The sequence below is a fragment of the Monodon monoceros genome, unplaced genomic scaffold, assembly GCF_005190385.1.
Source record: "Monodon monoceros isolate NGI ecotype Baffin Bay Population unplaced genomic scaffold, NGI_Narwhal_1 Super_Scaffold_5, whole genome shotgun sequence".
NCBI lineage: Eukaryota > Metazoa > Chordata > Mammalia > Artiodactyla > Monodontidae > Monodon > Monodon monoceros.
This window is the reverse complement of record NW_021703782.1, coordinates 45,265,863-45,285,375: the sequence shown is the minus strand read 5'-3', so window position 1 is coordinate 45,285,375 and position 19,513 is coordinate 45,265,863. Positions and strand designations below refer to the sequence as shown.

Below are 19,513 nucleotides of genomic sequence, written 5' to 3'. Positions count from 1 at the left end.
CGAGGCCTTTGCCACCTGCTGGCAACAGACGCGTCCAGGGGTGGGGGAGGAGGAGACAGTTCCCCTCCCCAACCCCACTCTCCCCTCCCCCGCGCATCCCGCCTCCGGGGGGGGCGAGGCCGGAGCTCAAGGTCCCGCGGGCTCCCCCAGGGGGCGGAGCCGAGGGAGGGATTTGCGAGCCAGTCACGTCCTACGCTGCAGAGCGGAGCCGCGAGAGGCCGGCCCAGGAGGCGCCACATCCGGCGGCTGCCCCGTGGTGCATAAAGCCGACGCCGCTGCTGACACCACTGCAGCTGGTTTCCAGCGGCAGCTCTGGCCTCTTCTCGGCTGCGGGAGCCGCTTCTCCAATGCCCCAGAGCGGCCATGAGCTCCCCGCACTGGTGGGACCAGCTGCGGGCTGGCAGCTCGGAGGTGGACTGGTGCGAGGACAACTACACCATCGTGCCTGCCATCGCCGAGTTCTACAACACGGTGCGGAGTGCGGGAGTGGGGATGGCAGCCGGGCTCGCGGGAGGGGGCTGTCCCCAAGCGCCGCGGCGCCTGGAGCCTGGACCTGGGTCTGTGCATGCATCTGGGGCATTTTCGCTCCAGGGCCAGGGTCGACCCACGCCCCCTCCCCTGCGCGCCTTCCAGTTCTCCATCTGTCCTCCTCTCCTGTCCCTATCGCCGACATCTGGGCTCATCCTCCTCTAAGTCATTTCTTTCTGATGGCTCTATTGTCTTGTTTGGTCCTCACCTGTCCCGGAGCCAGTGCTCCGTGTCAGCCCATACTTCCAGTTTGGGTCATTGGGGGCGGTGAACCCGCCAGGACTACTCCCTTCGTCCCTTAGGATCTCTGTGGCGTGACGCACTTGGGTCGCATTGTGCGTTTTTGCCCTGAGCACCTGCTCTAGGAGTCCGGGGGAACGGGGAGACCTCCCGGCAGGTCTCTGGGGCGGGGCCCACTCCGAAGGTTGGCCCCGCCCCAAGCGTACACCAATAATAGGTCGAGTTCCTTTGGGCCAGAATTAAGTTAATTGCTTCGAGTTCTTATTTCCTTGCCTTTAGTACAGAGTTTCACACCAGCCCCAAGTTCAGCTCCCCCAGGCCTGTGCATTCTTCAGTTATTAAGCCTGGGAAGTGAAAGGGTAATTTGGGAGGGATCGTGTGCGTGTTTTATGGACTTGCCTAGGTCTCTAGATGTGGGCAAGACGAAACTCCCCCACTGCAGAATCCTGTGTGCTTTTAGTCTTTGTGGGAGAGAAAGCCTGCAGTTGGGAAGGAAATGCCTCTTCTTTTTGCTATGCCCATGCCTCAGGATTCTGGTACCAAAATGTGAGACTTTGCGTGGTCATTTCTGTGGCTTTTCATTTCACTGCCCTAACATGGAAAACAGGAACTCCCGGTTTAAAAGTCACTGTGAATTTGAGATTGTTCTTTAGGATTTCCCCCTTAGATTTGCTGGAGAGAATGTCCTTGGCGTGAGTCAAATACTTCTTGCCTGGAAGGATCTCCCATGAACTAGTCCCTCTCTTATTCATTGATGAGAAAACTGAGCTCTCCAGAGGGGAGCTGCTCTGCGTACATTTCTGGCATGGCTGGGGCCACAATCCAGAGCCTGCACTCTCCCTCCCCTCTTTGCTGAAATCCACTGCTGCCCTCCCAGCAAACGTTCCTCCTTTTTTTATGACCGGATTAATTCCTCAAGGAAACCTGGCCCTCTGCTGCCCCTAGACGCTGTGACAGGTTCAGTCAGTGGAGGTGGCCATCCTTCACCTATTGTACAACCTGTTTCAGAGCATGCTATCAGGTGTGGACAGGTGCCTTCAGAGGATGAACTGGAGCAGGGCTGGGTGCTTTCAACGGCAGTAACTCAGTTTCTCCACTTGTAAGTGGAGAGTACTACTAAGGATTTCACCAGAGTTAATGAAGAAATGACAGCTTGGGGACAGGTTCTCACACACCCAGCAAAGTAATTATCTGTGGAGTCTGAGGCCAGCAGAGTCAGGCCTGGTTATTTGGCCAAAAATGTTAGTGTATAGCTGCTCTGGGTCTGCCTTGAAAAGCCCCAGAGTGCTGGATGAGGGGAAGACCTTATTTTGTCTTAACTTTTAATCTAGTCCCATTGGAGCTGTTTCGTAGTGAGTGCCAAAGTCTTTTTTAGAAATGAGCTGTTGATCTTCAGTTGCAGTGTCTGTGGCTGATTAGCTCTGCTGGTCTGCCTGGCAAACCTAATTCTCTGGAATACTTGTAAACCGCAGAATTTGCTTTAGCAAAGTGGAGAGATTGAGGGTCTCAGAGAAGTAGTTGGCCGTCAAACTTTGTGGAGTGCCGATCCAAAGAGTTTACCAAAAAAACGCTTCCTCCTCTTCTTCTCACATCCTACTTACCTTCTGTTCCTCAGACAAACCCATGCTTATCTTACGCCTGTATTAAGGAAGACATCGAGCTATTGGTGACAAACATCTCAAATCCTCATAGCAAGGCAGCAGGCCTAATTATCCACTTTACAAGAAAATAATAATCATCACTCATTTAGAGAAAAAATTTGAAGGAATAAAGATGTAAAATCAGGAGAAGACTGGGAGGGGGATCTAGAACCTTCTTAATGGAGCTTGGCAGTAGCACATCACTACTGCAACTTTAGTTACTCCTGGCTACCCCTAGTTGTTCGCTATGTGTTGAAGCTCTGCTGGGTACTCTACAGTCACCCTCAGCAGTGGGTGCTATTTATTACATCCGTTTTGTAAAGGGGGAAACTGGGGTCTAGATAGATTTTGCAACTTGCTAAGGTCAAGAAAATGGCAGAACTAGAGTCAGAACTTGGACGTTCTAACTTGGATCCTGATAAAATACTGCTCTTGAAGAGGCACATGCCGTTGTAGCTGCTTTAGATTTATTTTTGTAGCATGGTACAGGTGTTTATTGTTCAGTCATTCTTTAACTCAAAACTCCTGCATTGGGACCATTTGATCTCTAGGCTAATCGTGGTGTTTGATATGGGGAAAAAAAGTTTTGTTTAAAGTAGTTTTTTTTTTTGTTGTTTTCTGACTGTGCCATGTGGCATGCGGGATTTTGGTTCCCCAACCAGGGATTGAACCTGGGCCCCCTGCAATGGAAGTGCAGTCTTAACCACTGGACCACCAGGGAAGTCCCTTAAAGTAGTTTTTTGAAATTGTTGTTTATTATAAATGTTTTATTATAAAAAAAACGTAAATACAAGTTTTATTGAATTGAGTTCCTTTTTATGTTTTAAGGTTTTTGTTGTTGTTGTTGTTGTTGTTTTTTTCTTTAGCGGTACGCGGGCCTCTCACTGTTGTGGCCTCTCCCGTTGCGGAGCACAGGCTCCGGACACGCAGGCTCAGCAGCCATGGCTCACGGGCCCAGCTGCTCCGCGGCACGTGGGATCCTCCCGGACCGGGGCACGAACCCGTGTCCCCTGCTTCGGCAGGCGGACTCTCAACCACTGCGCCACCAGGGAAGCCTATGTTTTAAGTTTTAAGGCTCAGTCACACTAAAGAGAAAGACTCCAGACCTAGCAGCTTTGGAGAAAAGGGGGGTATGCCTTTTAATCACCGAGCTTGGCCTTTGGGAATTCTCTTGGGGACTCAGGGGGACAGAAGGAAATCAACTGGTGCTGGAAAAAAGTCTTGAAGCAAAATATATGCCTAAAATCAGTCCATGATCTGTCACCTCTCCTAATCAGGTCTGCCCCCAGTCGTCAAGATAAGTAGAGTTCTCTTTATATGCCAAAGCCCACAGCCCACTATCTGTAGGGCAGAGTTATCCATCAGTCAATCTATCAGTCTCTCCCTCCATCCATCCACCCACCCATTTGCTGGGCAACTGTGTGCCTATCACAGAGACCAGACCTGCAAACAGTCATCTGGATGGTGAGGACCGTAGGAGGGGTATGTACAAGTCACTGAGGTATTATTAGTACTCTGCTGGGGGTTGGTGTTCTGTGGAGGTGGGGTAGGGGATTTTGCAGGAAGGCTTCTGAGTCGGGTGACCAACTTGTCCTGGTTTGTCTGGGACTTGCCCAATTTTAAAACTGAAAGTCCCGTGTCCTGGAAACCCTCCTCAGTGCCAGGCATACCAGGACAGTTGGTCATTCCAGAGGCAGAAAGGGAGCAATGGAATGGATAGTTAGGAATCTGCATACGATTAAGATACATAGTCTACTCAGCCAGGGTAATGCCCCTAGCTGTTCATGAACTTGCTGTTCAGAAAAACTTACCGCCTGTTGCTTTGTCAGTATTTACCCTCTGTCTGGGAAAGTGCACAATCACGTGGGTCAGGATGAGATTGCAGTGTGTTCCTGAGATTATTTTGGTACAAATGGCTGGTAGGAATTCATAGAATGAGGAACTTTCTAAGGAAATAATAAATTTTAAAATTGTGGTTTCCTTTTAATTAAAAAAAAAAAAATCTGTTCTGCAGGCATTGAACAAACCAATTCTCCGAAGGATAATCCAACAATAGGCTTTAAAAAATACCCCTTGGCTGAACTATTCAACTTTAGTGAGCCACACAACTTTGAGGGGAAGTTTCATTTCTCAGTAGACATGGAGCCATTGAATCTGTCTTTCAACAAATGAATCTGTCTTTTACCAATGACTTGTTTGCTTTTCCGTATTTCTTTAGGAGTTCCTTCCTCTTTTTGTCTAGGGGAGCGTCTCCCTCTAATTTGGTCTTTTCCTTTTCATAGATTGATGTCTTTTTTTTTTCTTTAATTGAAAAAAAAAATTTTGGCCGTACCACGCAGCATGCAGGATCTTAGTTCCCTGACCAGGGATCACACTCGCCCCCTCTGCACTGGAAGGGCGAAGTCTTAACCACTGGACCACCAGGGAAGTCGCCATAGATTGATGTCTTTAAAAAGCATGGTGGAGACCAGCAGACACTGGTAGATGGGCTGTGCAGAAGCAATAATGTGATTTCAGTGTTATTTGGGATTGTTAAAATGGTGCTTCTAAATTGAACTCCCTAATATGGGCATTAAAAATATTTGAGGTATCATAATTTTACTGCAGGTGTAATAAACGACCTCATGTTTTTGTGACTAGTGTGTAAATACATTTAAAGGTTATTATTGTGTACATTGCTAGTGGTAACATAGATTGAAAAAGCCTTTTAAGGAGGAGTTTGGCCATAGATAGTTGCACCTGGCTGAAGCAAAGGAGATTGAGAGAACTTGAGGCAATAAACATATACAGTTGGCCCTCTGTATCCATGGTTCTGTATCTGTGGATTCAATCAATTGTGGATTGAAAATATTTGAAAAAACAAATTCCAGAAAGTTCCAGAAAGCAAAAGTTGAATTGCTGTACATTGGCAACTATTTACATAGTATTTACATTGTATTTACAGCTTAAAAAATTTTTTTGTTTATTTTTATTTGGTTGGCCAGGTCTTAGTTGCAGCAGGTGGGCTCCTTAGTTGCGGCAGGTGGGCTCCTTAGTTGCGGCTTGCCAGCTCCTTAGTTGTTGCATGCATGTGGGATCTAGTTCCCTGACCAGGGATCAAACCCAGGCCCCTTGCATTGAGAGCGTGGAGTCTTAACCACTGCACCACCAGGGAAGTCCCTGTATTTACAACTATTTACATAGCATTTACACTATTAAGTATTATACATAATCTAGAGATGATTTAAAGTATACAGGAGGATGTGTGTATGTTATATGCAAATATTATGCCATTTTATATAAAGAGACCTGAGCATCCAGGTGAGTTTGGTATCTGAGGGGGTCCTGGAGCCAATCCCCCACAGATACCGAGGGATGACTGTACTGGGGTAAAAAGCTGTTTATATTTATTCCCTGGCATTGTAGGTGAGGCTGCAAATTAGTGCGTCTCCCAATGGGGAATGGCTCAATAAACTGCTTCTGTCTGCAGCACTTACAGCAAGTGTGATAAAGCTCTGTGAGCTAAGATGAAAAAGTTTGCAAGGCATGTTGTCGAATGAGGAGAGGAAGTTGCAGAATGATAATGTTGTAATATATGATATATATATGTATTTGCATAAATGCAAAGAAATTGAAGATTGTGAATCTGAGAAGAGGGGATATCTCCAGGGAGGAGGATAGAAAGGAAGACTTTAGTTTTGTAATGTATTCTTTTTCTTACACGGAGAACACATTCATGTACGTGAAAGGAGAAAGTTACTTATAGTATAACAATTACATTTTTCTCCCTCTTCTCTCCGTCACCTCCTTTTATTCCTCCTACTTCTGTGTTTAACAAAAAGGAGAGCTGTGTTTAAATCACATAAAGGTCATAGGTGCACAGTGTGTGATGCAAATCAGAATTTTTAGATGCCCATTGAGGCATGAAGCCAAGGAGGTCAGAATGTGGTTGGGTGGGTTGGAGGCGAAAAAACATCAGCTTGGGGCAGTGGAAGGAGTGGCTGGATGCTGGCCCCAGCTCTGTGGGTGACTGCCTCTCTGACTTTGGCCAGCCTGGGAGCCTTTCTGGGCCCTTAATTATATCCCCTTGTAAAGCAAATGATCTTTAAGATCTCTCATTTTAACTCGTAAAGATCTCTGATTCTTTAAATGATTCCAAGGAAAGTTAAAGCCTGTGATAATATGTAGACCCTTGTCCTGATTCTTCCTTCTCTGCTTCTTAGTAAATAAATGAGAGTCGGCTATATTTCCAAGTCTGGAGACTGCATGCCACCTGGGACAGCTGAGGCCATTTATCCAGACTCTTGCCCAGGGTCACCAGTAGCTCAGAGGGCTCCTAGTGGGGGAAAGAGGAAAAGGTCCCCACCAGAATGGGCCAACTAGAACAAGGTACCCCCTTCTCCAGAAGGATGCAGCCCCACGAGGGATTTCCGTCTTGAACTTTAACCAAAGGCAGCAGCCTTGCTCCTATCGCACCCCTGACCAAAGGTCTTGTCCTCTCTTTATTTCTCTCCCACTCTGTCCTTCTCCCCTTTCTAAAGACTGTGTCATTCCCATTCCCTCTTGTTCCCAGATGGTGACAGAGGCATGCGTTAGCTACTGTTGTTGCCAATTCCTACCTGTACTACACCTCAAGTTCTGGAGTTTGCGATGCATTTTGTTTAGTTTTGATTTCCTTGGTCTGGACACGGGTTCGAGCCCTGGTGCGGGAAGATCGCACATGCCGTGGAGCAACTAAGCCTGTGCGCCAGAACCACTGAGCCTGGGCGCCTAGAGCCCGTGCTCTGCAACAGGAGAAGCTGCCACAATGAGAAGCCCGCGCACCGCAAAGAAGAGTAGCCCCCGCTTGCGGCAACTAGAGAAAGCCCGTGCACAGCAGCGAAGACCCAACACAGCCAAAAAAAAAAAAAAAAAAAAAAGAAAGAGGCAGGAAGGAGCCCCCTAAAGTGTTATTAAAGAAGTTGTGAGTTTTCCTGGTTGTGCTTTTTTTTTTTTTGGTTAAAAAAAGATGTATGGCCACATTCATCTCCATTTGCAAAGGACATACTAGGAACAAGCTGCTTTACTTTTTGCCCTTTTACTTAATATTCATCTTTTCGTTTTACATTTTCTCCCCCCAGATCAGCAACGTCTTGTTTTTCATTTTACCGCCCATCTGCATGTGCTTGTTTCGTCAATATGCAACATGCTTCAACAGTGGCATCTACTTAATATGGACTCTGTTAGTTGTAGTGGGTAAGTGGATTCGTTTGCGAGCATGGGCTGAAAGGGAGGAAATGGAATTCTGCACACTTCCTGACCCCTTTGAACATTATGTTTTGTAAACCAAAGTCATTCTGACGTCTTAGCAAACTTTTATGTTGTTTGCTAGATGCCAAAAGGAGGACTCTTTTGGGCTTGATAACAAGGTTGACCGTAGTTATCACAATTGCGTTTGAGAATTCATTTATGTAATAGCTATGGGTGTTGTGCCAGCGCAGTTTTCTGTGAACTTCTGAAGAAAGTCATTTGAAACAATTGAAGTCTGATGAAACTGTGGTTTCTAATGGACTAAAATAAAAAAAAGAAAACAAATGAAGGATCAAATGTTTGATCCTTCATTATTCTGGGAAATACTTGTATAATTTTCATTTCCTTCCACAGGCAGATTGGGAATTCTTAACAGTGAGAGAATGTTGACTTTTATTTACTGCCTGTTCCCATGAACAGGTGGATGAAGACAGAGTGTGTTTGTGCAGTTATTAAAGATCTGTGCGAGGGAGGGAGACGCAAGAGGGAAGAGATATGGGAACATATGTATATGTATAACTGATTCACTTTGTTATAAAGCAGAAACTAACACACCATTGTAAAGCAATTATACTCCAATAAAGATGTTAAAAAAAAAAAAAAGATCTGATGTGCTGGTGTTTGGGCCCTTCTTCAAATCTTCTTTCTAGACTTGAAGTCTGCATGCCTAGGTGGTGTGAGTTTCTTCCTTCAGTTTCTTTTCTCAGAGAGATAGAGTGACCTGATCATTGCTGTTTGTGAAAGGGCTATCCTTAAGCAGTGTATTGAATTTGTGAGTCTGTTCTTCTATGTGACCTTTTTTATTGGTTGTAATTGATTCTAGGAATTGGATCCGTCTACTTCCATGCAACCCTTAGTTTCCTGGGTCAGATGCTTGATGAACTTGCAATCCTTTGGGTTCTGATGTGTGCTCTGGCCATGTGGTTCCCCAGAAGGTATCTACCAAAGATCTTTCGGAATGACAGGTAAGCTTGTGCTAAGTTTTTGCATTTACTACTAGGTGTGGTACCCAATATAACGATGTATTGGCTTGGCCAAAAAGTTCGTTCGGGTTTTTCCATCTTACGGAAAAACCCAAACGAGCTTTTTGGCCAACCTAGTATATATCAAGAAAAATCACACACATACACAAAAAGGGCTTCCCTGGTGGTGCAGTGGTTAAGAATCCACCTGCCAATGCAGGGGACACAAGCTTGATCCCTGGTCCGGGCAGATCCCACACGCCATGGAGCAACTAAGCCCGTGCGCCACAACTACTGAGCCCGTGCTCTAGAGCCCGCAAGCCACAACTACTGAAGCCTGCGCGCCCAGAGCCATGCTCCGCAACAAGAGAAGCCACCGCTCACCGCAGCTAAAAGCCTGCACACAGCAACGAAGACCCAGCACAGCCAAAAATAAAATAAATTAGAAAAAAAAAAGAAAAATCACACCCTATTGAGTCTAAGCTAGTGATGAGCTTATCATATACTTATTTAATATCCACTGATTGTACTGTCAGACCAAAACCAAACTGCCGGATAAAAAAGGTGATTTTAATTTGTTGGGGAAGAAGTTACCTGACAGTAGGGACAAAAAGTCAATATCCCCCTTACTGGTACTAGCAAAACTAGAAGGATTTTCAGGGGAGGAGAAAAGACTGAATGGTAGTTCAAAGACCTTTGATTTCCTGCTATATTTCCTGAGTCCCACCCAACTCCACTGGTTTGAAATGTTTACAGTAGAATCCACACTGAGGAACTGGTTCTTGGAGCTATAGATAATATTCAAATTGTGTCAGTATTGCTTCTGATGAGAGCTACACACACACACACACACACACACACACACACACACACACACACCCCTTTAAGCTGGAAATCCAGTATTTCAGGAAGGGATGCATTTTAATATCCATTGTGTTATTCTTTTTTTTTTTGCTGTACGCGGGCCTCTCACTGTTGTGGCCTCTCCCGTTGCGGAGCACAGGCTCCGGATGCGCAGGCCCAGTGGCCATGGCTCACGGGCCCAGCCGCTCCGCGGCACGTGGGACCCTCCCGGACCCCTGCATCGGCAGGCGGACTCTCAACCACTGCGCCACCAGGGAAGCCCCATTGTGTTATTCTTATATGGTTATTTATCAAGTAAATATTTTTTGGACTTACTATTTACCATGAACTATTTACTATGAAGTTTTCTAGGCGCTAGGACATAACAGCAACGTCTCTGCCCTTGATGAGCTTACACTGAAGTTGGAGAGATTATGAATCAACAAACAAACACATAAATAATATTATGTTAGGGTGTGAGAGTGCTATGATGAAAAATGAAGCTGGTAAGGGGGTAGTGGTGACTTGGGGTGCTGGTTTAGAGTTTGGTCAGAGAAGGTCTTTCTGAGGCACTCTTGTTAATATCTGAAGTAACAGAAGAGAGTCAGCGTCATAAAGATGAGAAATTCTCCCAGAACTCATTACTCATATGTTTCTCTGTACACACTGTTTAGTTAAAATATATATATAGAGAGATAGATAGATAGATAAACAATCCAAAAATATGGATTCAATCAAGCAAGCTGTGTGTGCCCAGGGAAGAGCTATACCAGGAAAATAAAAGAGTTCATTACAGTTTTCCTGGTAATGGGAGGAGAATAGGAGCAATGCAGCTATTAGAGACGCAGGCTGTTCTGTATGGATAGAGGTGGAGGAGTGTCAATGAAACGTGCTGGCTGCAAAAAGCACCTTGTAGAACCTGTGTGTGTAACACCCTAATTTTAGAATGAATGAAGCCTCTTTTTGAGTATGTGTCTTTGTATATGCATAAACATGCCTGAGAGGATGAGGACAGCAGCTACTACCATTGGCTATTCTTAGGAATTGGGGTGGAGAGAGAACTTTTACTTTTACCTTTAATCTGTACTGTTTTACAATTTTTTTTTTAAAAAGAGCACATGTTAATTTTTAATCCTAAAAAATGCATTATTAAATGAGGTAGGGAGAAAACATACTTTATTTATTTATTTATTTGCCACACCACATGGCTTGCAGAATCTTAGTTCCCTGACCAGGGATTGAACCTGGGCCCCAGCAGTGAAAGCGCTGAGTCCTAACCACTGGACCGCCAGGGAATCCCAAGAAAACATACTTTAAATGGATTAGCTGTACAGTCTTCATCCTGGGCAGCAGGATTTGAATTAAATAGTATTATCTCTAAATAACCATTGAGCAGATAGAAGTATCCTCAAGAGGTTACTTATCAAAAAATGAGAGAGAGAGAGAGAGAGCAGCTGTTTACAAGTAGAAGCGAAAAGGAGGGTGTTCCTGGTCTTAGATGAAATATGTTCTCCATCGTGCTGAGACCTTCTCCAGAATAGAAACCGGAAATAGCCTAAGCCAACCTGCTGTGTTTCAGTTGTGTGTCTTGTTTCCTTGTTCAGCTTCAGGAGAATGACTGGGGGGTAATCGGAAAGCCTTGGGAGGTACGGCAGGGGTGAGGGCAGGGGTGGAGGTAGATGCCACTTGGGCAGGGGCACGAAGTGGCTTGGCCGGTGGGGACTTTTTGCCTCTGCCTGAGAGACACACCCCTTACCTTTTGGCCTTTTCTATGGTCTCAGAAGGTGCCCACCAGTCACCTCCATGCTTTCCCTGAGCACACGTGCATTAGGTTGAGAGCTGAGGAACCATTTTGATCTTAGATCTGATTGTTCAAGTCCTGGGATCTGAGTGAGAAGCTGACGAAATGGGAATAAGGGTTTTGTTTGTTTGTGGTGCTCTGGAGGCCTGGGTTTGAAATTCCACTGGACAGTTTTTAATGTGTTCATAATAGAGAATCTTTTTCTTTTCTTGTCTCTTGGTGGGTGCAGGAGAGAAGAAAATGGGGCAATGCTGTAGTAATGAAAACTTACCGACTTTAATAATGAAATACATTTTGAGGCAGGGACGTCTGTGACCACCCGGGACTCTTCCATCGCCAGCACTCTGCAGCCTTTCTCTGCTGAAGATGTGAACTCTCTGCCTTCAGTTTGGGGAGAGTCCTTTGGAGGCACTGAGCACCCTATATGTCTATATCCTTGGCTTTGGAGACCCACCTGGGTTTGATTCCTAGCTTCCCTGCTTACAAACTGTATAACTTGTCTTGACTCTTCAACTTTCTGTTTCCTCATCTGTAGAATTAGGTGACTCATGGTGTTCACCTCAGGGTTCTTGTGAGATGATCCTGCAGAGCACTCTGTAGAGTACTAAGAACATGGTCAGTGCTTCAAGTTAGCTTTCGTTATTACCAATGGCACGTGGAGATTTCTGCCCAGCATTTCTGAGATATGCATACCAATTGAAGGAGAGAATGAACAGTGCTAATTTTAAAGAGCAAAGAAAGAAAAGGTGCATGTTATAGCTCACTGTAAATCAGGATTTCAGCTCTATTTGTTGGCCTTCAATTTGCCAGTGGTGGGGAGAGCAAGAAGGCCAGAAGCCCAAACCCCTCTGTGTGGGCTTCACCACCCATGATGCGGGGACAGGTGGCAGCTCTACAGTGGAATGGCAGGCCAGACCAAAGAATTCGGGTCAAAACCAGGAATTCTGGAGACTGGGGAGTGTGTGTTTTAACTGCCTGAACTTACACGATAGTTAACATTTGTCTCCCCTCAGCTCCCCCCCCCTTTTTTTTTTTCAGTGATCTATACTTTGCTGGAATATTTCTAAAAACCTATTAGGAGTGGTTCCAGTGTGAGATTTCTAGAGAAGAGAGGAGAGAATGTGTTGGCTAAGTGACTTTGGATCAGACAAATACGGATTTCAATACCAGTCCAGTTTTTTTTTTTAAGCTCTGATACCTCATTTTGCTCATCTGTAAAGTACAGATAGTAAAAGAATCTACCTTAGGGGTTAGAAATATACGGGAAAATCATATCAAGTGTATAATATAGTGTCTCTTACAGAGTAAAGACTAAATGCTAGAAGTTTTTATGAATGGCTAATACAGGTAAGAGTTTTGAAGATAAAGATATCTAGAACAGCAGGGAAATTATCAAAGTTCATATGTAAATAGAAGTAATTGGTGGGATTTTTTAAAAAAGGGCTGTCTTTCATCTTGCCTGGAATGTCTGAAGAATTGTCAGGATATACACTCAGCTGTTGATGGTTATTAATAATTTGGGGCTTCCCTGGTGGTGCAGTGGTTGAGAGTCCGCCTGCCGATGCAGGGGGCGCGGGTTCGTGCCCTGGTCCGGGAAGATCCCACATGCCGCGGAGCGGCTGGGCCCGTGAGCCATGGCCGCTGAGCCTGCACGTCCGGAGCCTGTGCTCCGCAACGGGAGAGGCCACAACAGTGAGAGGCCTGCGTACCGCAAAAAAAAAAAAAAAAAAAAAAATTGACATTTTTGTTTTGAGAAAAAGACCTTTTGTAGGCTAATTGTATCCATTTTCTGAAAAATTTATCTTGGTTTTTATGATGATGTGTCTACAAAATGTAGGGACAGCCCTCACTTTATGATCCAGTTCATTTTTTGAATCCTGAATAGCAAGGTTTCCCTGTCCTGCTCTCTCTCTGCCTGGATAACCTGGGGCCTCCATCTCAGACTCTCTGGGCTGTATCAGTTCCTTAGAAAATGACGGGGGTGGACCTTCCAGGACCAAATGCTGGCGTCCTGTGAGTATCAGGGGCTTGTTCTAAATAGGTTATATTTTAGTCTTAAAGGGGAGTTTAAAGCAGTGGATCTTAGCCAGGGACATTTCTATCCCATGCAGGCCATCTGGGAAGTTTAAGGACATGTTTTTGGTGGCCCCAGTGATGGGAGGTTTTATCATCCATAAATTCCATTTCACTTCAGGAGAGTAAAGGGGGCATTACCAAACATTTGGTATAAAAAAGGAGCTCAGGGCCTGATAGGGCTGAAAACCATTGCTTTAAAGGGTAGCTAATGGTAAGAACAGTAACAGCATTATTATAATAATATTATGATGATGGTATTTGGTTGCTAGATTTTGGTTTGGGGGATACAGGAAGAAGGGGTGCTAAGGGTTCCCTGACCTTGTGTTCAGTTTGAGCCCATAATGGGCTGGAAAGTTGAAAACAGGAACAGGGGCCACAGTAAGTGTTGTTTAGAAAACACCCGATGGGGACCCCTTGCTTCCCGGTTATTTCTAGCTCTCTCTGTACCCAGGGCCTCTGGTGACTGTGGGGTCGGCTGGTGACCTCTGTTGACTTCTGCTGGTTGCAGAGTCGTGCATTCACATGATGTCCTCATAGGTTAAGCTGCGTTCCAGAAGTGCATTCCTCCACACCCTCTGGGGAGTGGTAGGGAAGTGTCTGCCCACGTTCCCCTTAGAAAAAGCATGCTTCGTCAAGCTTGTGGCCTTTGAACTCTTCGGCAGAACTATATAGAGCCTTTGCTGATTGCTTTTCCCTGCGTGTGATATTATCAGCAATGATGTTATGTAAAATAACATTTCTTCTCAAAGGATGGTCATGATAACAGAAATAATGGATTTTATTAGCACACACCATGTACCAGGCTCTGTGTTGAGTGCTTTAATGCTTGTATGAACACCATGGGGCCAGTGTCTTGATTTCCATACGGAACACCTGAAGCCTGGGGAGTTTTAGTGACTTGCCAAAGACCCCAGCACTGCTAAGTGATGGAGGCAGAATGTGAACATAGTGGGTCTCACGTTGCTCTCCGTGTCCTGTGCCTGAGTCCTAAACCATTGGATACAGAGAGAGGATGCAACTTGGAAGTATCTGATTATGTGTTTTTGCAGTCTAAAAGGCAAAAAAGCCTTGACGTGTCACAGAACCTCAAACCCAGTAACAGAGTTACCGTGGGTCCCCAAGGGCCATGCGCATGCTTGGGGCTGGGGCCTGTCACGCTGCCGTCCTCAGGCTGAGTCGCAGACTTTTATCCGGTAGCTGAAGGATGCCGGCAAGGCCAGGAAAAGAACATGGTTCTTCTGAGGATTTGCTGTCTGGATCCTTTCCCATATACATATATTTTCCCTCTGGTTGAAGTTCAGGGCTACAATTCCTGTTCATTCCAGTCAGAATGTTGGCAGCTTGATCAGTGATTTCCTGTGCCTTGATGATAAGTGGTGTTCCTCTTTAAGAGATCCATTTTTTTGTTTGTTTGTTTGTTTTTCCGGTACATGGGCCTCTCACTGTTGTGGCCTCTCCCGTTGCGGAGCACAGGCTCCGGACGCACAGGCTCAGCGGCCATGGCTCACGGGCCCAGCCGCTCTGCGGCATGTGGGATCTTCCCGGTCCGGGGCACGAACCCGTTCCCCTGCATCGACAGGCGGACTTCCAACCACTGCGCCACCAGGGAAGCCCTGATCCATTTGTATTTTGAAGGTTTCAATGCACTTTGATTTCTTTATAATGGAATTTCATTCAGATTAGCTTCCTAACTGTGACCCTTTCCAGGACTCTTGGCCAAAATAAATTGTGCTAATGAGGAATAACAGAAACTTCAGGAAAATCATGTGCCCCTAAATTTCAGTCATGGCTATGGCCTTTGAGATCATCTAGTCCAGACTAGACAGGAAATTTGTAGATAAGGAAACGGAGTCCCAGGGAGGGAAGAAGGAGCATGGCCAGGGTCACGTCGCCACTTCTAGATCTTGCTACCGAAAGCACCTTCACTGAAGGGTGTAAGGATGGTATGGATTATTTTTCTAAGATTTGTCATGTCGAAAACCTAACACAAAATTCCAGTGCATACTAGACTGGATTGTCAGTAAATATAGACACTAGAATTTTAGACTTTTGTGTGCTAGACACATAGGGCATTTTTTTCTTTTAATCTAGGAAGTTTTATGGTTTGTAAATGGTCTCTGTTTTTCTGATAAAGGTCATACATGTTCACCTTGTAGAACAGGGGTTGGCAGACTATGTTCTTCGGCCAGATGGGCCCCTTGCCTGTTTTTGCAAATCAAGTTTTATTGGTGCATAGCCACGCCCATTTGCTTACTTGCTGTCCACAGTGGCAGAGTTGAGTAGCTGAGGCAGAGACCCTGTGACCTGCAAAACCTAAAATATTTACTATCTGACCCTTTACAGAGAGTTTGCCCAATCATGCTGTAAAACATCTGAAAAAAACATACAGAGAAATGCCACTAAAAAAAAAAATCAAGTATTCATATCTCACCCTTAGGGATTTAGGTTGATTTTAATTTTACCATTTTCATGGCTAAATATTTTGAAAATTCCTTATTGTTTCCTGAGGATAAATTCCTAGCATAACTGAGCCAGTGCATGAGAATGGTTTTTTAGGTTCCTGGTACTCAGTGCAGAATGTCTTTTGAGCTTGCATTCCCATCAGCAGTGCCCGTACTTTGCCAGCATTCAACAAACCAACACGACCTCCTTTGCTAATGGATTTGGTTTGCTTTCACCCATGTAGGGGCAGGTTCAAGGCGGTGGTCTGTGTCCTGTCTGCAGTTACAACGTGCCTGGCGTTTGTCAAGCCTGCCATCAACAACATCTCTCTGATGACCCTGGGGGTTCCTTGCACGGCGCTGCTCGTTGCTGAGCTAAGGAGGTGGGTGCAGGTCTTCCTGCCTGGCCCTGAGGCTGTCCCTGGGGTAGGAGCAAACCAGCTCCTGGTTCTTTTACTGCCCTTGAATGTGGAAGAGGAGTTACCCCTCACAGAGAGTAGTTCCTGACTTTTGGATTAGCATCAAGTTGCCTGGTTTGGTTCAAAATGTTAATGATCTCATTTTCAGAAAGAGGGGAGCAGTGTATGCAATGCATCCCAATGGTTCGAAACTAGCTTAGGAGGAAACATCTCAAGGACCTGGTGAGTGCCTAGACGAAGCTGCCTAGAGTTAATTCTGTAGAAAGGAGAATAGATGTGCTCATGTGACAAGAATAAGGAGGAAAGCAAAGTCCTAGAGAGGCTATTGCATTTACATACAGAAGGAAAAAGAAATGAATGTCTATATACAAAGCAGCACTGCTACTTTCTCTGAGGCTTAGTTTCTTACAGTCTATCAGGTAAAGCCTTTGCTGTTTGCATAAGCATTTTCTTGTGGGAAGTTGTATGTGCAGAGTTCAGGTTGATATCCAGAAACATTTTAGTTTAGCTCTTGTACGTTTATGACTGTCTTATTCAGCCCCAATTAAAACACAACTCAACCACTGCCCTTATTGTAATACTCTTTGAAAATGCTTCTTTTTCTCTGCACTCACTTGTAGACATCCATTTTAATTCATGACTCATGGTCATGGACATAGATGCTCTTAATTGAAGTCTTATATTTATCTACCTTAGTGAGAGTTTCTCTGTGTAATGTGTTATAAGCTTTCTCTCAGTCTTTGTTTTGAGTGGAGACATGTATATATTTCTTTCCATTGCTTTGCCTCTGTGTGGTGTTTTGGTTATCAGCAATACCAGGCAGGGACAGAGGTGGTTGAAGAGGTATTTAAACTTGCTGGCTGGCAGTGGAAAGACTCTGCCCTGTCTTGTCTTGTTTTGTCTTGTCGGCTTTGAGTAGCCTTCACGGACCTGGGAAGTAAGAGATCCATTTCAGAACACTAACAGATCTTAAAACTCCAGAACACTAACAGATCTTAAAACTCTTTGGAAAACAATTATTGGGTTGGCCAAAAGTTTCATTCGTTTTTTTCCATAAGATGGCTCTAGTAGTACTTAGTTGTCTTTAACTTCATTCAAAACAATTTTGTTAGATTGTATGTGACAGCTGTCATATCAGCGTGCATTTAAAAAAACCACTTATCGGGACTTCCCTGGTGGCGCAGTGGTTAAGAATCCACCTGCCAATGCGGAGGATGCGGGTTTGAGCCCTGGTCCGGGAAGATCCCACATGCTGCAGAGCAGCTAAGCCCGTGCGCCACAACTACTGAGGCTGTGTGCCACAACTGCTGAGCCTGCGCTCTAGAGCCCGTGAGCCACAACTACTGAAGCCCGTGCGCCTAGATCCCGTGCTCTGCAACAAGAGAAGCCACCGCAATGAGAAGCCCGCGCACCGCAACGAAGAGTAGTCCCCGCATGCCGTAACTAGAGAAAGCCTGTGCACAGCAGCCAAGACCCAATGCAGCCAAAAATAAATTTAAAAAAAGACTTATTAAAATTGGTGAATTTTTGTGGCCATTTTGATATGGAAGATGGAAGAAAAAAAAGCAACATTTTTGGCTGACTATGCTTTATTATTTCAAGAAAGGTAAAAATGCAACCAAAATGCAAGAAAAGATTTGTGCAGTGTATGGAGAAGGTGCTGTGACTGATCGAACATGTCAAAAGGGTTTGTGAAGTTTCGTTCTGGAGATTTCTCGCTGGATGATGCTCCCCGGTCGGGTATACCAGGTGAAGTTGATAGTGATCAAATCGAGACGTTAATTGAGAACAGTCAACGTTATACCATGAGGGAGACAGCCGACATACTCAAAATATCCAAATCAAGCGTTGAAAATCATTTGCACCAGCTTGGTTATGTTCATGGCTTTGATGTTTGGGTTCCACGTAAGTTAAGCGAGAAAAACCTTCTTGACCGTATTTCTGCATGCGATTCTCTGCTTAATCGTAATGAAAACCTTCCATTTTTAAAACAAATTGTGACGGGCAGTGAACAGTGGATGCTGTACAATAATGTGGAATGGAAGAGATCGTGGGGCAAGCGAAATGAACCACGACCAACCACACCTTCATCCAAAGAAGGCGATGTTGTGTATATGGTGGGATTGGAAGGGAGTCCCGTATTATGAGCTCCTTCTGGAAAACCAAACGATTAATTCCAACAGATACTGCTCCCAGTTAGACCAACTGAAAGCAGCACTCGGCGAAAAGCATCCGGAATTAGTCAACGGAAAACGCATAATCTTCCATCAGGATAACGCAAGACCGCATGTTTCTTTGATGACCAGGCAAAAACTGTTACAGCTTGTCTGGGAAGTTCTGATTCATCCATCGTATTCACCAGACGTTGCACCTTCGGATTTCCATTTATTTCGGTCTTCACAAACTTCTCCTAACAGAAGAATTTTCATTTCCCTGGAAGACTGTAAAAGGCATCTGGAACAGTTCTTTGCTCAAAAAGATTAAAAGTTTTGGCTGAGTAATATTCCATTGTATATATGTGCCACATCGTCTTTATCCATTCCTCTGTCGATGGGCACTTAGGTTGCTTCCATGTCCTGGCTATTGTAAATAGAGCTGCAGTGAACATTGTGGTACATGACTCTTTTTGAATTATGGTTTTCTCAGGGTATATGCCCAGTAGTGGGATTGCTGGGTCATATGGTAGTTCTATTTGTAGTTTTTTAAGGAACCTCCATACTGTTCTCCATAGCGGCTGTATCAATTTACATTCCCACCAAGAGTGCAAGAGGGTTCCCTTTTCTCCACACCCTCTCCAGCATTTATTGTTTGTAGACTTTTTGATGATGGCCATTCTGACTGCTGTCAGGTGATACCTCACTGTAGTTCTGATTTGCATTTTTTTTGATAATTAGTGATGTTGAACATCTTTTCATGTGCTTTTTGGCCATCTGTATGTTTTCTTTGGAGAAATGTCTATTTAAATTTCCATTTATTTTGGTCTTTACAAAATTCTCTTACTGGAAAAAATTTCAATTCCCTGGAAGCCTATAAAAGGCACCTGGAACAGGTGCTCAAAAAGATAACACATTTTGCGAAAGTGGAATTATGAAGTTGCCTGAAAAATGGCAGAAGGTAGTGGAACAAAAGGATGAATATGTTCAGTAAAGTTCTTGGTGAACATGAAAAGTGTGTCTTTTATTTTTACTTAAAAACTGAAGGCACTTTTTGGCCAACCCGATAAATTGCCGATAAAGACATCTGGATGGATTTGTGGCAGTCAGTCCAGTGATGCTGCCTGCTGTTAGGCCTGAAG

The 19,513-nt window shown here is 44.8% G+C and overlaps 1 protein-coding gene across 1 annotated transcript in view; it reads left to right on the top strand.

Moving 5' to 3' along the window:
* Positions 1-310: 310 nt before the first annotated feature.
* The window catches only part of ACER2 (alkaline ceramidase 2), a 30,888-nt gene continuing 11,685 nt past the window's right edge, over positions 311-19,513 (top strand). The window contains exons 1-4 of the mRNA XM_029203586.1: positions 311-471; positions 7,508-7,622; positions 8,500-8,641; positions 16,045-16,182. Coding sequence (XP_029059419.1) covers positions 364-471; positions 7,508-7,622; positions 8,500-8,641; positions 16,045-16,182 — 503 coding nt within the window. The 5' untranslated portion in view covers positions 311-363. The remainder of the gene's footprint in view (positions 472-7,507; positions 7,623-8,499; positions 8,642-16,044; positions 16,183-19,513) is intronic.